Genomic DNA, 23427 nt, shown 5'->3' on the forward strand with positions numbered 1-23427 from the left:
CATGAAAGAGAACAAATGTACTAAGAAATCATTTGGTTTTTTGTATTTCTCCTTTTAAATCAATCAAACGGTCTTGGACAGACTCTGTTTGAATGAATGATCTTCTTTACGTCACAACAGCTCTGCTGCACATGCACTAAACCTTCATCTGGCCCGGCTTTAGCATGTCTAGTTCAGGTGCTGGAGAAGCTCAGCTCCAAAAGCCACGCCCCCTCGGAGGAGATTTTGGAAACAGAGACTTCAGATCAACAAGAAAAATGACTTTTTAAGACATTTAGGTCGTGGGATTTTGGTTAAAAACTTCTTACTCATATTTAAAACACTATTGGGAACGTTTTTAAAAATAAAAAAAAAATTGTCAAAGGCGGACTTTAAAGCAACACTTCATTTATTGTGAGTTTAATGTAGAATTTCATCACCAAACAAACACAGAGCAGATTTTTAGCGGCTGTTTGCTTTAGTTAAATGTGTTTGTTTGACGTTCATGAGCGGGGCGCCTCCTGCGGGTTCTGTGGATGAAAAAGTGTCAGAGGATTTCGGAGCTGATGAAGGCGCCCGCCTGTCCGTTGTGTCGGCCTGGGTCTTCCAGCAGAGAGGATTTCTGAACTTACATTTCTCTGAGGCTTTTATGTCATCTCTGCTGGGGATTTGAACCCCCAACGCCTCCCTCATCCATTCTCCCCTCCCATCCGGTGAACGCCTCTGAAGGTTATTTGTTCTGTATTTTAAATTCGTGTTTTTGGAGTTGTGGTGTGTAGCAGAATGTCTGGTGTCAGACTTCCTGCCGTGGAAGAGTTCGTATTTGCAGAAACGCTGTCACAGACGGGGAAAAAGTGGATGAGCAGCGGTGAGCCCGTCTGCAGAGCCGTGGGAGAACGCCTGCCCTCAGCGTATGCATATATAAGCCTACTATACTCTTTCAATTACAACACTGTTCCTGTTCCCTCTCACACTCACAGCATCGCTGAAAAGGCAGAGTCCTTTTTTCCCTGTTATGCAAATATCATCTGCCTTAAAACGGTTTGAGTGAGAATTAAACGTGAATTAAATGAGGCTTGGCTCTTTTCTCTCCTTTCTGTGTGAATAAGGCAAAGTCCCGTCACCATGGGAGATCCCCACGCTGCTGCCATGCCTGTTATGGGATTGACAAGACGAGAAGTGACATAAATACCGTGGCCAGCATTCAATCCAATTATGTGGCGTGGCCCGCCTCAATACCTGCTGGCCGCGCAGCTCTGCGCTGGCGTCCCTGCATTCAGCCGCCTCAGAAATAAGACTGGCTGTATTCTTCTTCACGCCGCGCTCTAACCTCGGTCTGTTCACCTCAGCTAGCTCTGAGTCTGCACCCTCAACCCTACGCTCAACCCGTCAGCCCGGCTTAATACAGCCTTTGGACAAGGTGCTTCCCCAGGCTCCTTCGAGCCCCCCGGAGCTAAAACAAAATCCTCCAAACTCTCAAAGGGCCGGCAGCAGAAATGAATGGCCGTTTATATCGTTCTATGCACGATGCAGCAAGACATGAAAGAAAAACTTCCATGTGAACTTGAAATTTAAAAGTAAACTGAATCCCAACAAGACGAAAAAGCAAAGAACGGTTTTTGTTACAAAACTCACAGAAACTGGAGCCTGATGTTTGATCATTAGCTGGTTTCTGGTTCAGTGAAAGAGTGTGACTAAAGGGAAGAGAAAGAGGGACTGAATGGGTTTATAAATGTTTAAAGTTGAGTTTTTACCCAAACACTCCCGAAAATGACAGGAAATAACAAAAAAAAAAGTGAAGCTGGAGTCTGATGTTTGCACAACCTGCTTCTAATACTACAAACACACCAGCTGTGTGATGCATGTTCAAGAACAGACTTGCACACGTTCTCACATGGTGCAAAATTTCCAACTGGTGCAGATCTCATGAATCTTGCTTTTTCTTTCACAGCTTTATTCCGATATTTGACTGACAAAGTTCAGCTGGTTATAGGGCCATGCTACGCTTTAGTCTTACAGTTTAAACTATATCCATATATATGATCATATATTACCTTTGGAACACTAAAAAATACATTTTTTATGCAATATGTGTCATTTTTGTGAACTTTTTTCCTACCTAGAACTAAAACTCCTCGATTTCTCAGGCTCCGGTGTGCCGCCCTATTTGTGATGCCACCCCAGAGTTGGCCCATTGATAGTATAATGACTGGACATATCAACCCCTCCCCTCTCGTGTTCCAAAAAAGGAAGCATCTGCTGGTTCCAAGAAGATCAAAATCCCACAGACTTCTATTGAAAAATAGACAGTTATCACTCAGTCATTTTTATCTGTCAGAATGAACATTCTTGTCTGATACATTCTTCTACTGTCTTCTTTCTTATCTTTTTTTTTTTTTTTTTTACAAGTTATAAACTGACCAATCAGATGCCTCAGTGAAAGCATGTGGTGCTCGCTGTCTCCACCTCCAACGTTTGATTGACAGATTCTCTCATGCTTTGTTTCAGTGGAAGGGGTGTGGACTTCAAACAAGCTCACTAATGATTGGTGACAGTAGTTTCTCTAAAAAGGTGACTCGGACCGAATCGGACCAATCACTGTCGATGGGTTTCAAAATGGCAGCAGAAGTTCAGGAAATCACAGTGACTACTTCATCCTTCAGCTTTTTGACTTCACCTATTTTCTACAGGTGATGTCAACACCTCACTTTGTCTAGTGATAATATATGTCTATGGTTTTGTGGAGAAACATTCATTTTTGGGGATTGGGAGGGACTTAGACCACAGGTTTTTATACAAATGCTAAGAGATTGTTCAAAATACTGCTTTGGCGTTGTTTTTCATGAGGAAAAATTAACATTATAATACAATAAAGATAAAAAAAGTTGACTTTGCATGAAATAGACCCTCTGACTTTTAATGGCTGTGGATTTTATACGAAGGGCCCAAAAACTGACTAAAAAACTTGCGTTCAGAGAGTTTTAAACACAGAATGTGCATTAACGCCCACTTACACAGGCTTTTCTTTAAAGTGGTTACTTGAAATTATATCGAGAAAGTGAACGTAGTATTCTACTTCTAAAGAAGATCTTGAAAGAGGACTTTATAAAAATCTCACCAAAAGCCCCAAATTTTGAAGAGATTTGATCACTTAATAAAAACCAGGAAGAAAATCTGCTTACAGAAGAAGTTTCTGCATGTTACTTGGGGCCAATCCGAACTCTTCCCTTCTCCCTTCCCCTTTATCTGGCCCCACCAAACAGAGAGTTATGAAAAAATAGTGTCTAATATTTCGGACGTGACTTTTGCTCGATTACATCATCAATAATCGCCGGTCCGCTAGCTTTAGCGCGGAGCTTTCAGCTCTTGAATGTACATAACGACAGCGGTTTTATAACTTTAAAAGGTCGTGCTACAACAAAAAGTCATTACTTACATTTAAATGTAAACTTCTGTGAAAAAAAGCAGTTTACCCACGCTACGGTCGACTTTGGACCCCTCTATTTGGAGTGTGAAATCTAAAAAATAATAATCCAGACACGACTTTGACTTCATCTGCCACTTCAAATTAAGGGGAAGAAAGAAGGGGAAGAAATCGGATTGGGCCTAACTTTACTGTCTGTTCCGTCAGAAGAGGGTGAGCTCTGTTGGGACCTGTTCTACTTACTGTACATCCTGATAACAGTCCTTAGTTTTTTTGTTTTCTGCTCCAGCTTATATAATCATTCCCCAACAGTCTCACCAGATAATAATCAATACAAATATGCATCTGTTTCTGTTCACTCCAGTGCCAGTTCATTTGCTCTGTGTGATTTTCACTTCTAGGCCACCGTAGTCAGATCCTCTGAACAACAACAGGTTGGTGGAACTGCTGGGTCACTTTCTTTCTGCCCCTTCACTTCTCTTTCTCCCAGTTTCCAAAATGAAAACTCATCTTGACAGGCACATCGCTCGGCCTCCTGTTTCCCCGGCACTGCTTAGCTTGTGTTTGGACCCGTTTTAACCACAGGCATTTACAAGCTCCCCTCTAAACAACCTGCCAGGTGCTTTAAGCCTTGCGCTGAAGGCCCGCAGAACATTATGAGGCTCCAACACGATTAGGGCAGAATGGGCTGTGAAAGGAGGAATTGAAGCTCTCATAAAGGGGAAGATTGTTAGCACAGCGATGTGCTGCTCTGAGCTCCCATGACCAATCCTCAGCTAATGAGCATTCAATGAGCGTGCTCTGTGTCACAAGTGTCCCCAGGCTGCGATGGGACACCGAGGCGAGCCATTTCTCATATTTGTCAGCGACACGGGCTAATCGCTTCGGTCAAGTTTTACTTTTATTGTAGGAATTCAGAAGGCTGAGGATGTTCTCACACTCTCACGGGGCTTGATGAAAATTCATGGTCTCTTCGCTGCCAGCAGAGTTTCATCCTGAGATGTTCATTTCAAAGGCCAGATTCTGCACTTCTCCTGAAGCACAATAGAAACCCCCAAAACAGCTGAAGCTGGGGGAACTCTGAAGCATGTTGGATTTCTGTTTTTGAGCAACAGTTGGAGTTGCAGCAGAAACATGGCTGCTGCAGAAAAACAGGGAGACAAATCTGAACTCTGAAGATGAAAGACGGTCATGCAACAAAACAACAGAAAAACATGTATATTTATATTCTAAAAATGTAGTTTTTTTTCTCCAAATTACACACTTTTTAAAGGTAATAGGTGATTTTTTTTTCTCAGAATTAAAGCAAAGCAAACCTTTGAATGCTGTTTCCAGGTCACATGATTCATAAAGATGCTGCTTTTGTGTTCAGCTGTCTTCTCTGAGAAGTAGCTATGAGAACATTCCTCTGTTCTCCATCAGAGCGAAGGAATTTGTTCCCCCGCCACACGCCAGAGCGAGGAACCGCTTTGGTATTGAACGTCCAGTCCAGGACTCCATCACATCTTCGGAATTATGATCCTAGAATATTTTTAGACATAATTGTGGCAAAAATGCATGAAGTGCAACCACTTTTTTGTTGAGATTTTCAATATTTGAATCTGAGACTTCCTGGTACCTGAAGCTTCGACTGATTTCTATTAGTATTTCTGCTGAAATTAAGAAAAAACCAGGTTAGCTTTGCAAATTTAGTTCACCTGCAAAGACGAAGACCTCGGAACATGTGAAGAAGAGGACAGCGGTAAAATCTGAATGGAGGAAGAGAGGATTACCCAGGATAGAAGACAAATTGTTGAAAAGCATGTGTGTCCCTCCTGACTGGAAGATTATTTCAAACATAAAAAAATCAATAAATAAAGAAAAATACTTTATAAAGTATTGTCAGTCAAGCTGAACCCCTATAAACCATATGTCGTTAATTTGCTGCATACCATTTAATCTATTAATGCTGCAGAAATTTAGCATCACCCCTTGAAAGGAGAAAAAAAATCAAAATTTTTTAACTATATTAGAACAAATTCAGGCGTGAAGAGGTGAAAGGTTTTGTTTCTTTGAATTTTTTTTTTACCGGTTATTTTCCGTTTCAGGAAAACTTATTTTACAGCATTGTAATGTGAATCAACAGTGTTAATTTCAGACAGACATCAAATCAATAATCTAAATAATCTAGATCTAATAATCAAAAATAACCTAAAACTTTTATTTGATGTTTGGAATCTTTGTATATTGTCCAAAACACAAAACTTTTATTTTGTAGTTTTTTTTTTTTTACTAAAATGTGTGAAAAGGCTTTTATTTTGTCTATTTATAGATAAAAATAGTCAAAAATAACTTTTATTTTCTGTAATTTTTAATTGAAAATGTTTCATAAAGCTTTTTTGTGTGTGTTTTAATTAAGATGTGCGGGGAACATTTATTTATTAATAACTGTGTGGAAAAATATTTTATATTTTTTTATTTATTAAAATGCATGAAAAGGCTTTTATTTTGTTAATTTTGCTCATTAAAATGTGGGGCAGAAAACTTTTATTTTTGTGTATTTATTCATTGAAATGTTTGGAAAAAGCTTTTATTTTGTTTTGTTATTAGTTTAAATGTCTAAAAAAGGTTTATTTTATTTATTCATTCATTAAAAATGTCTAAAAATGCATGTAAGTATTTATTAATTCATGTGTGGAAAAGGCTTTATTTTATAAATAAGAAGCTTTTATTTTGCAATTTGTATTCTTGTCTTACTTGTACTTTTCCAATCGTTTTCATTATTTTATATATATATTCTGCTCCCTGATATATAGAAATTCTTCCAGTACTCTCTATGTGCTGCTTTTATTTTGTAATTTGTTATTTACAAATTTGTGTTTTGGATTTATTTGCATACATGTGATTTTTAAAAATCTGGACTTCCATTCGATTTCTTTTGTAGAAATTTTCTTTTTTTTTGTCGTTATTAAAATCTATAAAAGTTTAACTAGTAAAAGTTCTTAAAAATGTTCCTTTTTTAAATTTGTGTTTGGTTTTTGGTTCAGTCTCTGTGAGACTCCCCGCTTGAGTCCCTGGAGGCCGAGCAGACACATGAGGGCATCTCTCTTAACAGGTTAATTGTTTACATTCAGGTTTTAGAAGGTCTCGGAGGCTTAAACCAGTTGTCTCTTCAGCAGAGACACGTCCTCGGTTGTTTTCTGCTCTTTGAGTCAGTGATCGGCGGGATAATGTGAGAGGGTTCACCATGCGAGACTTCAAGAGGCTAATGGCTTTAAAATGAGTCTTAACTGGCGTTTAATTCACCACCAGCTGTTGTGCTGGTTAAGGACCGAGCAGGAGGCTGGAGAGTCTGCCAGAGCCGGAGCAGAAATTAGTTCTGCTGATGCTCTTGTTCCCTCCCAGAGAACCATCTGCTCCGTTTCAGCACAAAGGAGGGATTTTCTGAAGGAATAAAATGCTCTGGATGCAGCACTTTCCCTCTCATAGAGGGTTTTGGTTAAGGTGAGGAGTTTCCCGGCAGATCGGCGCAGATTTAATGAACGGCTTCCTTTTGTTAAACGGTGGATCATTTCATCATCATGCTCAAAATGAGGCCTTCAGGATTAAGCTCAGTGCTTTCTACGTTTCTGCTTCAGCCAGAACTAGCTCCATGACATCAATTTAATTTCAATATAATCTATTCACAAAGTACTATTTTACCTACAAATTGAATCAAGGTGCTACCAAGAATATAAGACAAACCCAGCCAAAAAGAGTTAATTAAAATATCAAATTAACTTCTCCAACTCATTTTAATAGGGCCAATTTTTGTGGTTATTTCTGAACTTGAATAGAGTAAATATACAGCAAAACTGAATGGCAACATTTTTGCTTTCATCACATATAAACCAAACATTCCTTGACATTTGATTTCATGTTTTGTGACAGTTTTAAGGTGCTGAACAACAAACAGGTCAGAGGTCAAACTCTCTGGGCTCTGGGCCAGACAGCAGCCAAATGTCAAATCACTTAACTTTATTAGGTTCTATTTCAGCTCCTCCATTTGGCTTTAAATTTTCATAAAGTTTTTCAATACTTTTGAATGCATGCGTATCAGTTTTTATAGGTTTTTAGTGCTTCGTTAATCGTTATTAATGTATTGTGCCATGTGTTTTAATTGTGCTCTTTTCAGAATTATTTTTTGTGATGAGTAAATGGACTGGCACGTCATTTGGTGGCAATAAAAAAATCAATCAATTAATCAATCAATCAATCAATCAATCAATCAATCATTACATTTTCATGGAATTTTAAAAAGTCTTTTTTTCCCCTTTAATTTAGTTGGAAAATCTTTTTCAACTTGTTTTTTTATATTAAAAGTTTTTTTCTCAAGTTTTTAAGTACGCGACTTTGTGTTGCCATCTGGAATTTATCTTCATTTACATATTTTTGCTTGAATTTGTTTAATTTTTTGAACAATAACACACATTTAAAGGAGTAAAAATGTCTTAATTTGAATTTTCAGTACATTTAACATTTGTAAATGTTAATAATATAAAGTTTAGCCTTTAGCAGCTGGGTCAACTGTATAAACTACTTTGTTTACTCTTCTGCACATTTGTGGCCGCCACAGCAAGTCAGCTTTCACTGGTCTGCAGATTTTGGTTTGAGAGAGAGTTTAATGCCGTCGTCCAAGCAGAGTTTACAGGAAACAGTTTTTTTCTGTATTTTCAGATTTTGACTCAAGATGGCGCTCTCTACAAAGGTCAAAGGTCTTTTATTTAATGTATTGACCAGAAATGTGCAGAGTTTTGTTATTTTATTTTAAAAAGGGGCAGAAAATATATATCATTTAGCCTGTACGTATATTTCTTAATAAGTTTGGTTCACACTGAGGATGTTAGATTGTTAAATGAACAGTTACATGAACATATTTATGTTTTTAAAAAATTGAAGCATTTCCTCTCAGTCTCGATCATGGACAGATGACGGAGAGCTAAGACAAAGTGGGAGTTTTGTTATGTCAACCCATAGGTCCAAACTACAAAGTAACTCCCCACACACTCCACCACCACTATCACCACGGCAACCCACACACACAAACATTATAAATAAAAAGAACATGAAATTTGACTTTTGATAGGATTTTATAGGAATTTGCCCCCGTCTGATACCAGCCTCCAGTGGTCTTTTGAGGAACTGTATTTGGTTCTCTTTCTCAAATTAGAAGTCTGGAAAAGCACAAACCTGTCTGTCTAATGAAGGTGACAAACATCTATTACCAGGCATGATGCCACCTGCGGTTGCCATGGAAACAGATGCACTTTATTGACAGCTGTGGGCAGACTTTTTCCGCAGTTTTAGGCCTGATTTTTCCATTGATTTTTGTTTTTCAACAAGGCCAAACTTTTCCATCACATCTGGCTCATAAATCAAAGTTAACCAAAACTCAGTGAGTGTCAAAAGTTTCCCAAACTCTCAGATTAAAGCTCATTCCTGCAGATTTTCCTCCATCAGCATCACTTGTTTGAGGACCCTCTCCTGCAGCTCCTCCTCCTCCTCCTCCTGCCCTTAAACTTGTGTTCGGAGTTTCATGCAGAGATGAGGGTCAAACTTCTGAGCGTGTGCGTGTTTCTGCGCGCGTGTGTGCGGGTATATAGCCCGTGACCAGGACGCAGGGCGCAAAGTTCTCCCGTTTCCCCCCCGGATCCACCTGAAGCTGCGGGTCACCATGATGTTCCCCTGCAGCGCCCTGCCGCCGCCTCTCTACCCGGCCTTCCTGCGTCCCCCCGCGGCTCTCCCGGCGCCCCTCAACCGCGCGCTGCCCTCCGGCTTCCTGGTGGAGGACCTCCTGCGCCTGAGCCAGCCGGTGGGCTACATCCACCGGACCTTCTGCCCCACGAGCCTCGGGGACGCGGACTCGTTCGGCCCGGAACCGGGCTCATCCTCCCGGGTGTCAGGGCCGAGCTCGGAGCGGCCGCAGAGCTCCGGGCAGCAGAACCGAAGCGGTGCCGGGTCCTCGATCCCCTCCTGCCCGGACTCCGGGTTCCTCAAGTTCGGCGTTAACGCGATCCTGGCGCCGTGCGCGCGGAACGGTGAGTCCAGATGGAGACACGTGAGGCTGGAAATGGACTTAAAGATCAAAATACCCCAACAGTGAAGTTTAAGATCTATTTGATATATACTTATCTCCACAATTTGCAATTTAACAATAAACTAATAAAAATTGTGTGTAATAAAAGAAACCCTTTTCTTAATTTAATCCCCATTTCTGCTGAGTCAGAGGTAGCTACATCTTTACTTTTCTGCAGACAACACTACATGAATCAGATATTTTTCAGCCAAATTTTAAGATAAACTGCAGTACTTTGTATTTTTAATCTATATTTTTAATGTTTTTCATTTATTTCAACCATCAAAGTAAAATTAATACAAAAACAAGACAGAAATATATATATATATATATATATATATATATATATATATAAAACTTATGTCATAAATTTGATTGGAAAATACAATGACATTCACATACAATTGTAATATTTCAATTATAACTCTAAATAATATAGATAGACTCTTATTTTGCATTCATTGCCCGAGACATGAAATCACTGCATATTAAGTTTGTCAAAAGGAGTTTAATGATTTGCTTGATTTTCAAACCTTTCATGTCTTAGTTTTTTCTATGTAGCTTTCAAAATGAATTAAAATTGAAAAACTAATAATGAGAAAATTAATTACTAAAGTTACCAGAAAACATTTGCATTTAGATCCTTTAATATTTAGGATCAAACTTTCTTAGTTTCTTTGATAATAAAAAAATGACAAGAAAATCGTGCAAAATAAATAAAGAGAGATAGTTTTTATACACAGAAAACGTGTTTCTGTTTGTTGTTTTGTGGAGCCGTGATGTCATTTCCACAGCCACTGTGTTGAACAGTTATGTAAAGTTAACAAACATTTGTATACTTTTATGAGTAAAAATCACTTTCTAAAAATCCCAAATTGGTCTGAATTTCAGCTTATTGAAACAAGCTGAAACACTAGTGAATGCATGAAGCTGTAAAACAGCTTATATGTTTCAGGAGGTGTAACTAAATGTGCATGTGTGTGTGCACGTGTGTCCTGCAGGTGAGGGTTTGCACTCCAAGTCTCTGCCGCTGCCTCTCTTCGATGGAAGTCTCCATCCTCTCCTCCGGGCCTCGTCCTTCCTGTCAGGTCGGTGGACTCTCATCATGTTCGGTTTTTTTTAGCTAATACAGAAAAAGGAGTCCCGCAGGGTCCCCACTGGGGCCCCTGCATAAAACACTTATGGATGGAAACACCTTTTCAAATCTGTTAACTCTTTTAATCACAGACAAAAACTGTGTTTGACGGAACTTTAAAAACAGATGAAAAAGAAAAATGATAGTGGTTGTGGTGGAGAAAAACTCTTGAATTTTTTTTGTTTTGATCTCACCTGATTATACAGTATGAAGACGGTAAGACTTCATCCTCCATTGGAGAATGTTCTGTCAAAACAGGAAGGACTTTTCAACTTTTCAATTACTGGATCAATCTGGACCTAATCTGGTGTTTTCCTGCCGCTTCTCTGTGGTCAAACTTTCATGAAGCAGCTTGGATCCGATCCACCGATGGGATGTTTTTGTTGTTGGGTGCACTGACTGCTGACATTAGCATCGCTTGTCCTAATCTACAAATTAGTCCCGTTCTTTCCGCTCTAAATATGAGTGCCTCACGTCACGGTCCAAAAGTGAGGAGGCTTTTTTCCACTTCATGCACCGTTGTTTCCCAACCAAACCTCCAAAGAGCCACACGTTGAGCGTTTTCATCTAAACTTACAACCACAATTTATTGTAGATATTCAGATTTTCTTTATTTCTGATGCTTGACTTCATACTTTCCTGCATTTTTTGTTAATGTCTTTTCACCTGAGCATTTTCTGAAGAATTTAATTGAGTTATGGAACTTTCCAGCTCTCAGTAGTGACTAAAAGATATAATTATTGCTGAGTCTATGTAGAAAAAGCAATTTTAATGTTTGGGACTTAAGAAAATGGCTTCAAGAAGACTGAAGAAAAATCTAGAAAAATCTGCTCAGTGATTTATGCAAAACAAATGATAAAAATATTTCAATTTGACGTCACATTTATAAGTATTAAGATTGTAAATGCAGATTTAAACCCATAAAAAGGATCAATCTGAACGTGATTTTTGCTGCAGTTCCCCCTCTGCATGTTCCTGCTGAACATGAGTGACATTTGCAGGTTTGGAGGCTCTCTGAAGTGAGAGCTCTCAGCCACTCTGACCTGCCTCTAATGGGCCTGTAATAAACTGGCCTGTCGACGGCCTTTTCCACTCAATTCATTACAACACAATCAGCTTTCTCTGCGCATTTGCAGCCTGTACGGCCCCCCCTTCACGCTTCATTAGAGCCAGTGTGAGCCGCGCTTTGGAGGGCCCGTCTCATTAGCATAGGCTCTGTTTCCACTGCTGGACAAATTGGGCTCTTCAGCGTCAGATTTGAGGCAGAACGAGGATATTATGAGGAGCATCGGGGAGCCTGTGTGCTCATTACGGAGACAAGGAGGAACTCACAACGCTGACAAATGTGGGGGATAAGCACATGACAGAGTTCACAAGACCTCACGCTACACGGGCATCCAAGCTCCTCTGATACGGTCATGTGAGCTGCAAAACCCAGTTAGCAGGTTTCATGTCAGGACGTTCTGGTGTGGTCCAGATGAATATTTATCAGTAATAACTGATTTGTTGTTCTCAGCTTCAGGTTGACCAAACTCTCACTGTCTCCTGTGCTTCGTCCCTCCAGCCTCTTCCTCCGTGGTTCCCGTTCCAGGAACTTTCTCCTGGCCCCTGGCCCCCAGAGGGAAGCCCAGGAGGGGCATGCTGCGGCGGGCTGTCTTCTCTGACCTCCAGCGGAAAGCCCTGGAGAGGACCTTCCAGAAGCAGAAGTACATCAGCAAACCAGACAGGAAGAAGCTGGCCAGTAAACTGGGCCTGAAGGATTCACAGGTACGCCTCAAGGGCGGGGAGGTGGAGGCCAAACAGGCTTCATGATCTGTCAACTTCAGACAGGAGCTGTCATAGGGAGGTGAAGGTTGACTGCCCTCTAGTGGATCATTTATGCAGCACACCACTGTTTTAGTTTAGTGTCAAATTTGACAAAGAAAGTTCTTTATGGTACAAATAATTACATTTTATACATTTTTTTACAGTTATGCTTTGCTACCAAATAAAATATTTAATCTGTACAGAACATTTAATTTAATGAATAAAATGTGGAAAGTGTGAGGTCGGTTTCTGCAGACGCAGTTTATGTGCACTTCTGCGCGTCATCACACCGTGAAAACTTTAAATGAAACATTCTAAAACATTTTAGGAAATAAAAACTAGATAAAACAATACAAAATAATACAAAAAGAGCATAACAAATACCTTGTTTCCACATGTCAAGAAAAGAGTCTCTTTGTTCCTGCAGCTCTTCCTCCCAGCGTGAACTTCTTAAATGCTGAAACCTCCGGAGCAAAAACTGCTGCCAGTCAACATAAAAGGCTCAAACTCTTACGAGAATAATCATATACCTTTGAGCACGCTTCAACCGAAATTCATTGAACACTCTTAGGAAATGAAAATAAAATCAAATATATAATTTTAAGAAGCACTTACAGAAAGTTAAACCAGAGGTCTGCAACTTTTAACACTTAAAGAGCCATTTGGGTTGATATATCACTGAATCAATGAAGACTAACTTCACTCTTTAGAAAAAACAAGACACTAATTTGCATTTATGATACTATTATAGAAAATATAAGCACATTATTTTTGGATGCATGAATAAAATATAAACATAAGGAGAAAATGGCTTTTTTTCAAAATAGGATATAGTTTATAACTTTTAGCAGAGGTTTATATGACTTCCTTTCAAAATAAAAGACATCCTGAGTTACATATGATCATATTGATGCAGCAATTGTAATAGTAGGTTGTGTAATAGCAATGATAAAGAAAGAACAGTTTATTTTATTGTTGTCAATGCATCTTGGCCAGAAATTTGTAAATGTAAATAACTTAAATTAAATAAGAGCTAATTAAGTGACTGTTGCCACATTTTTCGAAGCACAAGATGCACTTAAAATCCTTGAATCTGTTCAAACACTTAGGTCAAGTATAAAAAAATATTAATATTTTATAAGTTGCTTTTAGAAATGTCAATCTACTATATAAAAATATATTTTAAAATACTACATTGTAGTTATTTTTTCATTAATCTGAAGGTTTTGATCATTTTTTTATGTTAAATGCAACATATTCATCTAAAAATCAAATTATAGATACAAGATTATTTTTTCATCAATAAATTCAGTTATTTTATTTAAAAATATTTTTAAATGAAAAAAAAAAATTTGAAGTGAAAATGTGATCTGCAGAGGATGTAGGAGGAAGCAGATGATGATGAAGAACCAAAACAGCTCTGAAACCTGCATTTCTTCACTGGTTCATTCTAGAAAGGTTAAATAATAAGTGAGGAACGATCCAAACATCTGTTTGAGGAACAGAGACACACAGGACAGGACAAAACATTTAAACCTGCTGAAAATGAACCAGAAGAAAAATATTTTCACTTTCATCTTATTTATTTTGTTGATTTTTGTCTTTTATTAAGGGTACCACGATATGTCAATATATGTAACACAACATTTAGGTGTGTAGGTGGCGCTGTTTGTCCAACTTAAAGTCAGTTTCTGTAACCAAAAGAAATAAGGATTAATTTAATTTTTCCTGCTCTGAATTCTTTCTTTTCCAACTCGCTCAGGAACGATTTTTGCACAAACTGATCAGTCAAAATGACCAAAAAAGGCTTTAAAAGAGTCTGAAGATCCTCCTGCTGTCCGCGCTTAAACTAACAGTCGTGTTTTCTGGTCCGACTCAGGTGAAGATCTGGTTCCAGAACCGCAGGATGAAATGGAGGAACTCTAAGGAGCGGGAGCTGCTGTCAACGGGCGGCTGCCGCCAGCAGACCCTCCCCACCAAAGCCAACCCCCACCCGGACCTGACGGACGTGGGCAGCAGCCAGGAGCCCCACCTTCCCCATCCTCACCTTCACCTCCACAAGGCCTCGTCTCCATCTGCAGACTCCAGCAAGCAGTCAGAGCTGTCAGAGTCAGACGGGGAGGAGATCACCGTCTCATAAGACTGATCCGACTGACTGACTGTTGTGTACATACCTGTATTTACTGGCTGTTTGTGTACAGTGATGTTCTCTGCACGGCCTGTGAGCCACGCAGACTCTTCTGTTTAGAGTGTGTGTAGATGCAAATGTCAGAAACCTTGTAAAAATGTTTTTAATGACATTTTGTACTTTTCATATTTTCTTAAATAAACCTTTAAACTTTTTACTTTGATGCTGTGTTTCAATAAAACCTGATTTGGTCGTTCTGTGTTTCACAAGTTCTCCATTTCAGAAAACTTTGATGTTCTAAAACATCTCAAAAGTAGTTTTTATTAGCTAGAAAGCTTTTTTTTAAATTCCATCATTTAAATATGTTCTTAGGTTTTTCACATGAATCAAAACACAAATATCGATGAAGTCGAGACAAAATATCATACCATGTGGATTGAGTCATTTCACACACAAGTTACTTTGAGAAATCAGTAAAAACAGTTTGTTTATGAAATTTGTATCAATAATCTCCATCCATCTAAAGATTCACTCCAATAAAACTGGTGTTTTTGATGTTTTTGTGGCCCTTTTCTCATGATAGAGGACGTTTATGAAGAAAACTGTGCTAAAATTGTGTTTCTTTATATTAATATTTTATACTTTTTAATCTAAATTGTGAATATGAAATGTAGTTTGAAAAAGCCTTTATAGCTAGGCTCCCCGCTAGATAAATGGATCCATGAACGTCTTCTTTTTCCTCGTCCGAGCTGGAATCTGGATCAAAACTGTGCGGCTGGATAGCTCTGATATTGCTCGGTATTTTTATTGCACCGGTAATGTTAAGTTGGGGGTGAAAGGGACTGTAAACAAAGGGATGATAGGACGTGTGGGTAGGCTTACTTTGTGCCAACAGTCCCGCCCACAACACAGAGACAAATTTCTTATGCTGTTCTGCAGAAACTATGTCCAAGAAATCAACACTTAGAAAAAATATTTTGGCTAAAAAAAAACAAAAACAGCAAAATCAAAACGAAAAGACCATTGCTTTGAAATAAGAAGAGGATCAGAGTGACTTTAACCCTTTTTAGTCTCTGAACTCATCGGTGGGTTCACTAATGACATTGACTGTTTAGAGTGAGTTTAGGGTTAGTTTTTATTTCAAATTTAACATGAAGTTTCTACAAAGGTTGTTTGAAAACAAGCAAACATAAGATGATTTATGACGCATATTTGTGATAACGCTTGAAATAAATCCTTGGAACATTATAAGTTGCCTACTACTTTATACTTTTTATTTTATTATATCTCTAACCATTTAATCTTTGTCATTAGAACTTGTAAAAACTATGTTATTAAAACTGTTTCATCTCAAATTTTGTGATTTTTACAGTATAAAATAAACGTATTACTCTGATTTTTTCTTTTATTGGTAAAGTTTCAGGTTAATCATTGGAATTATTGTGTAATATAATAACAATGTCTGTTGAAATGAACCTTGGTTTTTATCAAGCACAAAAACAGCTACAAAGATAAATTATTAGAGCAAATTGTAAAGTAATAAAAATTCTCATAAGGGCTCAGACTACTAAAGGTTTAGATCTTCATGTGCAACACCACTAATGTTTTTGCATGGGTTTGAAAAGTGAATAAATGAAAAGTTAATGAGCAGTTTGCATTGATGCACTCACACATACAGTATTTGTCTCGTACTTGGTGCTGTCTTTAGGGATGTGTCTGCTTCACATTTATTGAAAACGAGGTAATTTGTGTTTAAATTGAATCTGAAGTAACTGTATAACACTGTAGAAACAAATAAAGATGTACTTTCATTACACGATAAAACGGTTTTACAAACCAGGATGTGACACACAGACTCAGGTTTTTTCTGCAGACTCCTGGACAGTCAAAATGCTGTGATTTAAGAGATAGTTTTGCAGTAGAGCCATAAATTTTGTTTACAAACAAACAAAACCTCCATATTTATCTTAAGGTTTGTGAAAATAAACTCCATCCACCGCAGGATGGTAAAACAATTTTTAGGAATAAAAAAATATATATGCTTTTCTTCAGCACTTCAATAAAAGTTTGTGTTAAGTTTGTTAACCTATGATACTTTTTTGTTTTAAAAAAAAGTAATTAATATATTTTAAATGATTTTAGATGAGAGTATGTCCAAATGCCTCCGTCCTCCTGCCTTGGAATATTTTAAAACAACAGATTTCTGTGAAATACTTTGATTTTAAAGATGAGGAAACAAACAGTTTTTAGTGTTTGCTTAAATAATTCTCTGTTGCCACATTTTCTTTTTCAGAGTTTGACTTTCTTTAAAATTTTTTGCAGACATTCTGACATTTCCAAACATGAGTAAATCATTTTTTCTTTATATTCAAATTAACTTAATGTTGATATATTTTCTGGTTGGTTTGTTTTCATTTTTTTCCCAAGAACTTCTGTTTCTTTCTGACATTTTTGGAGATTCTTAAAAGTAGAAAACAAACTTTTTTCAAGCAGACAATGTTTTTACTTAAATGACGACCACAAACGATTCAACAACTCAGTAACTTTTACAGCTTTACAGGATCAGTCACTGCAACTGTTTGGAAGAAGAGTTCTGGATGATGTCTCTGATGCTCTGCGTATCTGCCTGCAGGGCCTGGTTGTGGGGGTCAATCTCCAGGGCAGCCTCATAGTCCTGTAACCCTACAATCAGACCACAGATGCATTGGTTGGTTGTCCCCCGTGCTGACGTCATGAATCCTAAACTACCTTGTTACTGAAACCACAGACCTCGTTCATAGCGCTGCAGCAGGCAGAAGGCGGTTCCTCTCCGAACCGTGGGTCGGAGTCTGGCGGTGGTGTTTTCAGCGTCTGTAAGAGTCAGCAGCACAAGCGCCTGCAGACAGAAACCAGGGCAAAATGGTCTTTACTGTGCAGAAACTCATTTTAGGAATTCTCAATGACATCTGCAAGTAAACATGGAGCATTTGGGTTCCTGTACTGAACAAATGATAGAAAACACTTAGAAAAAGTTGAACATCATGCTGATGTCACAGAATAATAGCCATCATTAACATGGGAACAATAGGAGTAGACAGAAAGGTTCATGAAAACCATAAACTTAACTTAAAAACATGGAGATACTGGACAGTCTCTTCATTTTGTAACAAAATAATTACATAGTTAAATGAGTGACAGATAATTCACGATTTTAAAGAGATAAACCATCAATAATTTAAAAATAAATCCACTTATGAAGAATTTCCAGACCTGAGAGGCGTCCTTCACGGCCTTGGGGAGATGGTTTAGCTTCAGGTGACACGCTGCCCTGTTTGAAAACAGAGCTGGGATCTTCTTGTTGATCTTGATGGCTAGACTGTAGGCGTTCAGCGCCCCCATGTAGTCCCCCACTTTAAAGCACTTGCTGAACAAAAAGTCAGTCAGACAAAGATCGAGCAGTGGGGACAGCTGGATGGTTAAAAACCGAAGGGACTCACTCTCCTTTGTCCTTCAGCCAGTCGGGGTTCCTCTCCTCCGCCGTCAGGTCCGTCAGCTCTTGAATGTCTGCATCCGCCGCTCCTCTGGCCTCGGCCTGCTGCCTGAGATACTGCGGTGGGAAAACAGCTGCGTGAGTGATCCTGACAGACAAGACTGAGGGTTCAGCAGCTCCTCCTCAAATATGGTCCCATTGTTTCATGTTTGTTTGGATTTTTTGGACATGCAGGGTTTGTTTAAATCGGGCTGGAACTTTTAAACTTGAATTTAATCTGATGACATTTTCAATATTTCATAAACTTTGCAGAGTAAGTTTTTAGCTCCTGCAAAGGTCCAGCTTCACTTTTGCTGCTCCATCCATCCATCCATCCATCCATCCATCCAGAACAAACTCCACACAAAAAACTGCCAGTAAGGATTTGAACCTCCTTGCTGCAACTCTAGTTTGAATGATTCTACAGTAATAAAGCCTCCATGTCAGTTCTGACGCACTTTTGTGAACCTCAGAAATGTTTACAAGTTTCTTCATCTGTCAGACTCCACAGAAACATAGAGCAGACCTGTTTTCTCAGGTGTTAGAAGGAAACAGAGAAACTCACCTCCTCTTCCTCGGCCATTTGGGACTCTCTCAGCGCCGTTGGGAAAGCTCGAGGAGTGAAAGTGAAGCGAATGTTGCCTGGGGGTCTCTGAGGCAGCTCCTTGATTACTTTCGTCTCCTCAGTGTTGGGGTTAACGACGGGCTCTAAGCACAGAAAGTTTTCAGAGTGAGGGGAAGGTGAGGAGCAGATTTGATCCTCAGAAGGTTTTACTCACTGCGTCCAAGGGGACAAGGAAGTTTTTTTCGTGGAACCTCTGGTCTCCTTTGGAGCCCATTTAGGATTTCCTCTTTTTCTAGAGCCTTCTGCCTCTGCTGCCACGCCTCCAGCTCAGCGGTGGTTTTCTCTCGCTCTGCGTCCTTATTCTTCTGGATGGTGTCTCTTTCCGTCCATTCGAGCTGATTTAACATCAAACACAACAGTGCAGCGCTCTCTCCAAATGGATTCATTCAACACATTTCTTAATGAATATTGCTCGTACCCCCATCATTGTCTGAAGAGCGAACTCCTTGTATTCCCGCCGTTTTTCTGCCTTCTGTCTGCTCTCTTCACAAACCTTCTGCTGGAATTCTTGCAAGGCTCTCTCTCTGAGTTTCCTCATTTCTTCTGTGCCTTCTAAAACACGAGAAAAATGTGTTCAAATCAGCTTTTTTGGAATGTTCTCTTCAGCCATGATCTTCAAGAACGTTCTGATGCTGTTCTGAAATCAGGAGCTGCATGGACAATCAGTGGAAAAGCAGGAGACACGAGAATCAATTAAAGAAAATGAACTAACCTGGGAAAAAATTGCCAAAATTAATCGCTATAATTTTTTTCTTGGTTGCAGTATTTACCAACAACTTATTATCTGTGAATAATCACAACATGAAATAACATAGGAAACTCTACATTTGGAACATTTATTTTTAATTACTGTTGTCAATCGATTACAAAAAAATCAGATTAATCGCATTTTTGTGTTGGGATTAATCATGATTAATCACAAAGTTTTACCAGGTAAAATGTATTTGTACAATACAGCACCGGACCTCAGATCAAATAAACCGCTTTTTGTGAAAAAGTGATCTAAACCACAAAAATAGCAAGAATAAAGTACTAAAAACCGATTTAATCTTGATTTTTTTTTTGTAAATGAGCATAAGCAGGATAATACGCATTGAAATATCGAAGCCTCAACCACTGATTTAGATCGAAGAACTGTTTCTTCGATTAATTGTTTGTATCAATTGTTCGTGTGTTTGAAACAAAGAACAATAAAAAAAATGTAAAAATTTCTGTTAATACAAAATAACGCGTTAATTCTCTATGATTAATCGCATTTGTTAATGCGTTAATGTTCACAGCTCTATTATTTTTATATCATAAACCCTGGATAAACTCTAGGAGTGTGTACTGGCAAGAGTCTGGCAAAACAACATATATCACGATACACGCCTTACGATACGAAGCACATCGTGATATATCCCAAGACTGTAACAGAACAATTCTTCAAAATGTTATTTAAAGAGCATAACTCGGAGAAAACTCCACCTGAATATTAATGCGCCTTTCATGTTAATAAAATTGTTAAAAAAAATCATTAAATTTAATGATCACAACAACTACTTGGCGCAAATTTATGCTGCTTTCTTTTAGTAAATTAAAAACATTTGATTTGGTAACCATCTTTTTTTTAATCTGTTGATTTCTATAAACTCTGGTTTAAAAGTGTTGAGCGTCTGTTGGTCATTGCCAAATTTTCGACTAATTAAAATAAACTTGAAATGAAAATATTGTCAAAAACAGCATGTGGGCTGCCCCCTACAGGTTGAAACGAGGTATTACAGTGGGATTTTGTGATTGGTCAACTGGTTTAAGTCTTAGAAGTTTGACGTCACCATGCTCTGCAGCACTTTCAAAGCCCTATTTATAGATGTCAACAGCCAAAAGATGTTGATTTAGGGTTTGGTTACCCTTTAAAGATTGCTTTGTCAACATTTTAAATCAATACAAGTATCACCAAATGAAATATTGTGACACATCACCGAACCAATATTTTTCCTCACACATCTAATAAATACTGAAGTACTACTATTCCTAAAGAGCTGCAACGATGCCTGTAAGTCAAGGGAGAGGGATTTGTCTCTCACACTGGCTAATGGAGAAAGATGGACTTTGTTGAGTTTGACTCCAGGAAAATCAAACTACAAACAGAAAACTACAAAAATAGGAACTTATAGGAAATAGGAAGGCTGGCTGAGAAACTCAACCACTTTATTACCAAAAGAAGAAGATAATATTAAACGATGAAAAATCAAAGAAATATAATTTGTCCATAAATAAATTAAACCAGATTTATCATGAAAACGTTCTTGCATTACCGTTTCTGTACTAATTTCACATTTATCTCGCTCATTTTCCATGTTATTGCTTTTTTAAAAAATTTTTTTTAGATACATGTATTCATTTCCTTGAGCTTGTTTATGATTTTTTTTAAAGCACCACCTTAAGAGCGGTCTAAATGGTGAGGCAAAGCAGGCGAGCACAAAAGAAGTCCAGAGTACTCCCCATCACACCCTCATAGTGGTTCTGTTTCCACGGTAACTCGTATCAGTGGAGTTTCATGCGAGTTCTGACTTCAGTGGAGGTTCTTCTTACTGGTTTGGACCATCAGATGCTCCCACATTCTGGAGGTTCTCTTCTGCAGAGTGAAAACGACGGCTCCGTTTCCAATCTCTGCCTTGCTTTTGCTGTCATCAACTGCTTCAAACAGGAAGGCCTCGAACAGAAAGGGAGGGAAATGAGCCTGAGAATAAAACAAACAAAAAACAGAGGTGAGAACTTTCAGGAAAACTGTCAAAAACATACAAGACAGTAGTCAGTGAAGCTAACTTTTCCTTCAGGGAATGTCTTAAAGTTTGTTCGTGGTTATTGGACTTTTTGCCACAAAACGAAGATTTAAGTCCAGTTGCCATGAATCCACTTCAAGACTCATTTAATACCACACTTAATATATTGTATTATTAACAAGGCAACAACCACAAAATGAGACTACAGTCCCTCTTCAACCTTCAAAAACATACTAACATATTATTACCAAAATCCAAATTATTTCATTTTTTAAAATTAATTGATTTATATACAGTAAGTTATAAAGTAACCTTGTAATAAATGGAGTTACAAAGGTCACATCATGGAGCTGTTATCTGTGATGTTCTTCTATCAACAGCAACTGTTCAGATAAATGGCATATAGAAATCTGTGACTTTCGCCTGGATTTTTTGGGGGGATTTTCTTTCAAAAACATCTTGATTAGTTTGTTGACAAATTTTATTTTTCCTGTTTTAATAAAATGACACCTAAAACTTTCATACTATGTTGTAAAACAGTTTGTTAAACATTTTTGGGGGTTTCTACTGCAACAATCCCATTTTTTCAGATGTAATTTTCTGTTTTTGCATAATTTTAGATCTAGTGTGTGAATATAACATTAAAAAATGACTAAATAAAGGTAATGTCACAGAGGAATGGTTGTGCTGACTAAGTTGATACCTTATATGTAGCCTTTCAAATAAAAAATAATACAATTTAAAGATTTTTAAGGTTTTTTATTAATTGGAAAAACACTAAAATGTTTATTATTATAGAATTTTGAGATATGTTTGAAAGATTTCACCTATTTTAGAGCAGAATTGGGTTATAATAATAATAATAATTTTAAAGTTAACTTTTGTGTGTAACAAACAACTCATAGAAGAAGAGAAGGTTCGAGTTTCTGGATTTCAAATTGTAGTAAAACAGGTTTGATTCATTTAAGAGAAGCTGTTTAAATTCTCACACAAAAAAGTTGAAATCTCTCATTCCTAAAAAATGAAATTGATGTTGTAACACGTTTCCGCGTGCAGGGTATCGTCTTTGTCACGTGCTCAGGTGGCTCACCTTCAGATACTCGTCCGTTGACACGATGTGCACCTTCCGGCTTTTACACGGCACGTGCACCCTGACCGTGGACTCTGTTTGGGTCCAGGTGTAGTTCTCCACGCACACCGGCATGTTGGGCCTGAAAGAGGCTGATGGGAAAATAAAAACTTAAAACGTAAAAGAAAAGAAAAAGAAAAAAAAATGTTGCAGCGCAAAAAAGCAAGAAAGTTCTGAGCGCAACGGATCGCTCTTGTATGGCTTCCTGTTGCTATGGTGACCAAAGACGGCGCGTTGCCTTCAAATCTGTCGGAAATCGTAGCTTCAGTTAATATGTCCGGTTTCTCTTCCGAATTCGTAGTTTTAGAATTAAAAAAAAATAGAATAAAGATTATGAAAAAAAAGTCACAAGGAAATATAAAGGTACAATAAAGACATGTAAAATAATCTAAAAGGAAAATTCCATCTTGCAAACCAAACACATGCAAGTTCAACATCTTCAAAAAAGTGTGAGGGAATTTTTCTTTGTGCCTATGAAAAAAAACAAAAAAGCAAGAATACTAAACAAATACAAAACTTTTTTATTTGTAGTCATAAATAAAAACAATACACATGTGTACTTTGTGTAGTACATAAATGTACACATTTTTTATTAGGAAATGTTACCTCCCATCTTTTAATGAACAATTGTTTTTTTGTAAATTCTGTTTTGGCCTTAAAAACATATATGGTGAGAATTTACAATATGTCTGTAGGTTGAAGCAGCTTGGGCTACAGAAAATAACCATATATATGATCCGAGTTAAAATGTCATGACCCTTTAATGTTTCTATTGCTTCCACTGGTCCAATTTAGTAGTTTTAATTAAAGTATTTGTATGATAATAACCTTTTT

At 37.9% G+C, this 23427-nt stretch overlaps 2 protein-coding genes across 2 annotated transcripts; one reads left to right on the top strand and one right to left on the bottom strand.

The window, feature by feature from the left end:
- Positions 1 to 8961: 8961 nt before the first annotated feature.
- On the top strand, positions 8962 to 14783 carry LOC112151893 (homeobox protein DBX1-B). The gene is made up of 4 exons (XM_024281018.2): positions 8962 to 9459; positions 10499 to 10585; positions 12197 to 12399; positions 14318 to 14783. The coding sequence occupies exons 1-4, from the start codon at positions 9096 to 9098 to the stop codon at positions 14576 to 14578; spliced, it is 915 nt and encodes a 304-aa protein (XP_024136786.1). The 5' UTR covers positions 8962 to 9095; the 3' UTR covers positions 14579 to 14783.
- A 2277-nt stretch (positions 14784 to 17060) lies between these two features.
- On the bottom strand, positions 17061 to 22816 carry dnaaf4 (dynein axonemal assembly factor 4). Its single transcript, XM_024281009.2, has 9 exons — positions 22555 to 22816; positions 21274 to 21421; positions 19118 to 19251; positions 18854 to 19034; positions 18640 to 18782; positions 18043 to 18152; positions 17816 to 17969; positions 17336 to 17441; positions 17061 to 17248 (listed from the first exon to the last, which is right to left on the bottom strand). Exons 1-9 carry the CDS (start codon positions 22666 to 22668, stop codon positions 17133 to 17135), a joined length of 1206 nt encoding a protein of 401 aa, XP_024136777.1. The 5' UTR covers positions 22669 to 22816; the 3' UTR covers positions 17061 to 17132.
- Positions 22817 to 23427: the final 611 nt, after the last annotated feature.

The sequence above is a fragment of the Oryzias melastigma genome, linkage group LG6 (genome assembly GCF_002922805.2).
Source record: "Oryzias melastigma strain HK-1 linkage group LG6, ASM292280v2, whole genome shotgun sequence".
NCBI lineage: Eukaryota > Metazoa > Chordata > Actinopteri > Beloniformes > Adrianichthyidae > Oryzias > Oryzias melastigma.

Coding starts and splice junctions, on each gene's coding strand:
- LOC112151893 (XM_024281018.2), top strand. CDS start 9,096: ATGATGTTCCCCTGCAGCGCCCTGCCGCCGCCTCTCTACCCGGCCTTC. Junction 9,460..10,498: donor GGCGCCGTGCGCGCGGAACG/GTGAGTCCAGAT, acceptor TGTGTCCTGCAG/GTGAGGGTTTGCACTCCAAG. Junction 12,400..14,317: donor TGGGCCTGAAGGATTCACAG/GTACGCCTCAAG, acceptor GGTCCGACTCAG/GTGAAGATCTGGTTCCAGAA.
- dnaaf4 (XM_024281009.2), bottom strand. CDS start 22,668: ATGCCGGTGTGCGTGGAGAACTACACCTGGACCCAAACAGAGTCCACG. Junction 18,783..18,853: donor TCCTTGTCCCCTTGGACGCA/GTGAGTAAAACC, acceptor TTCTGTGCTTAG/AGCCCGTCGTTAACCCCAAC. Junction 17,442..17,815: donor CCGTGAAGGACGCCTCTCAG/GTCTGGAAATTC, acceptor TTCTGTCTGCAG/GCGCTTGTGCTGCTGACTCT.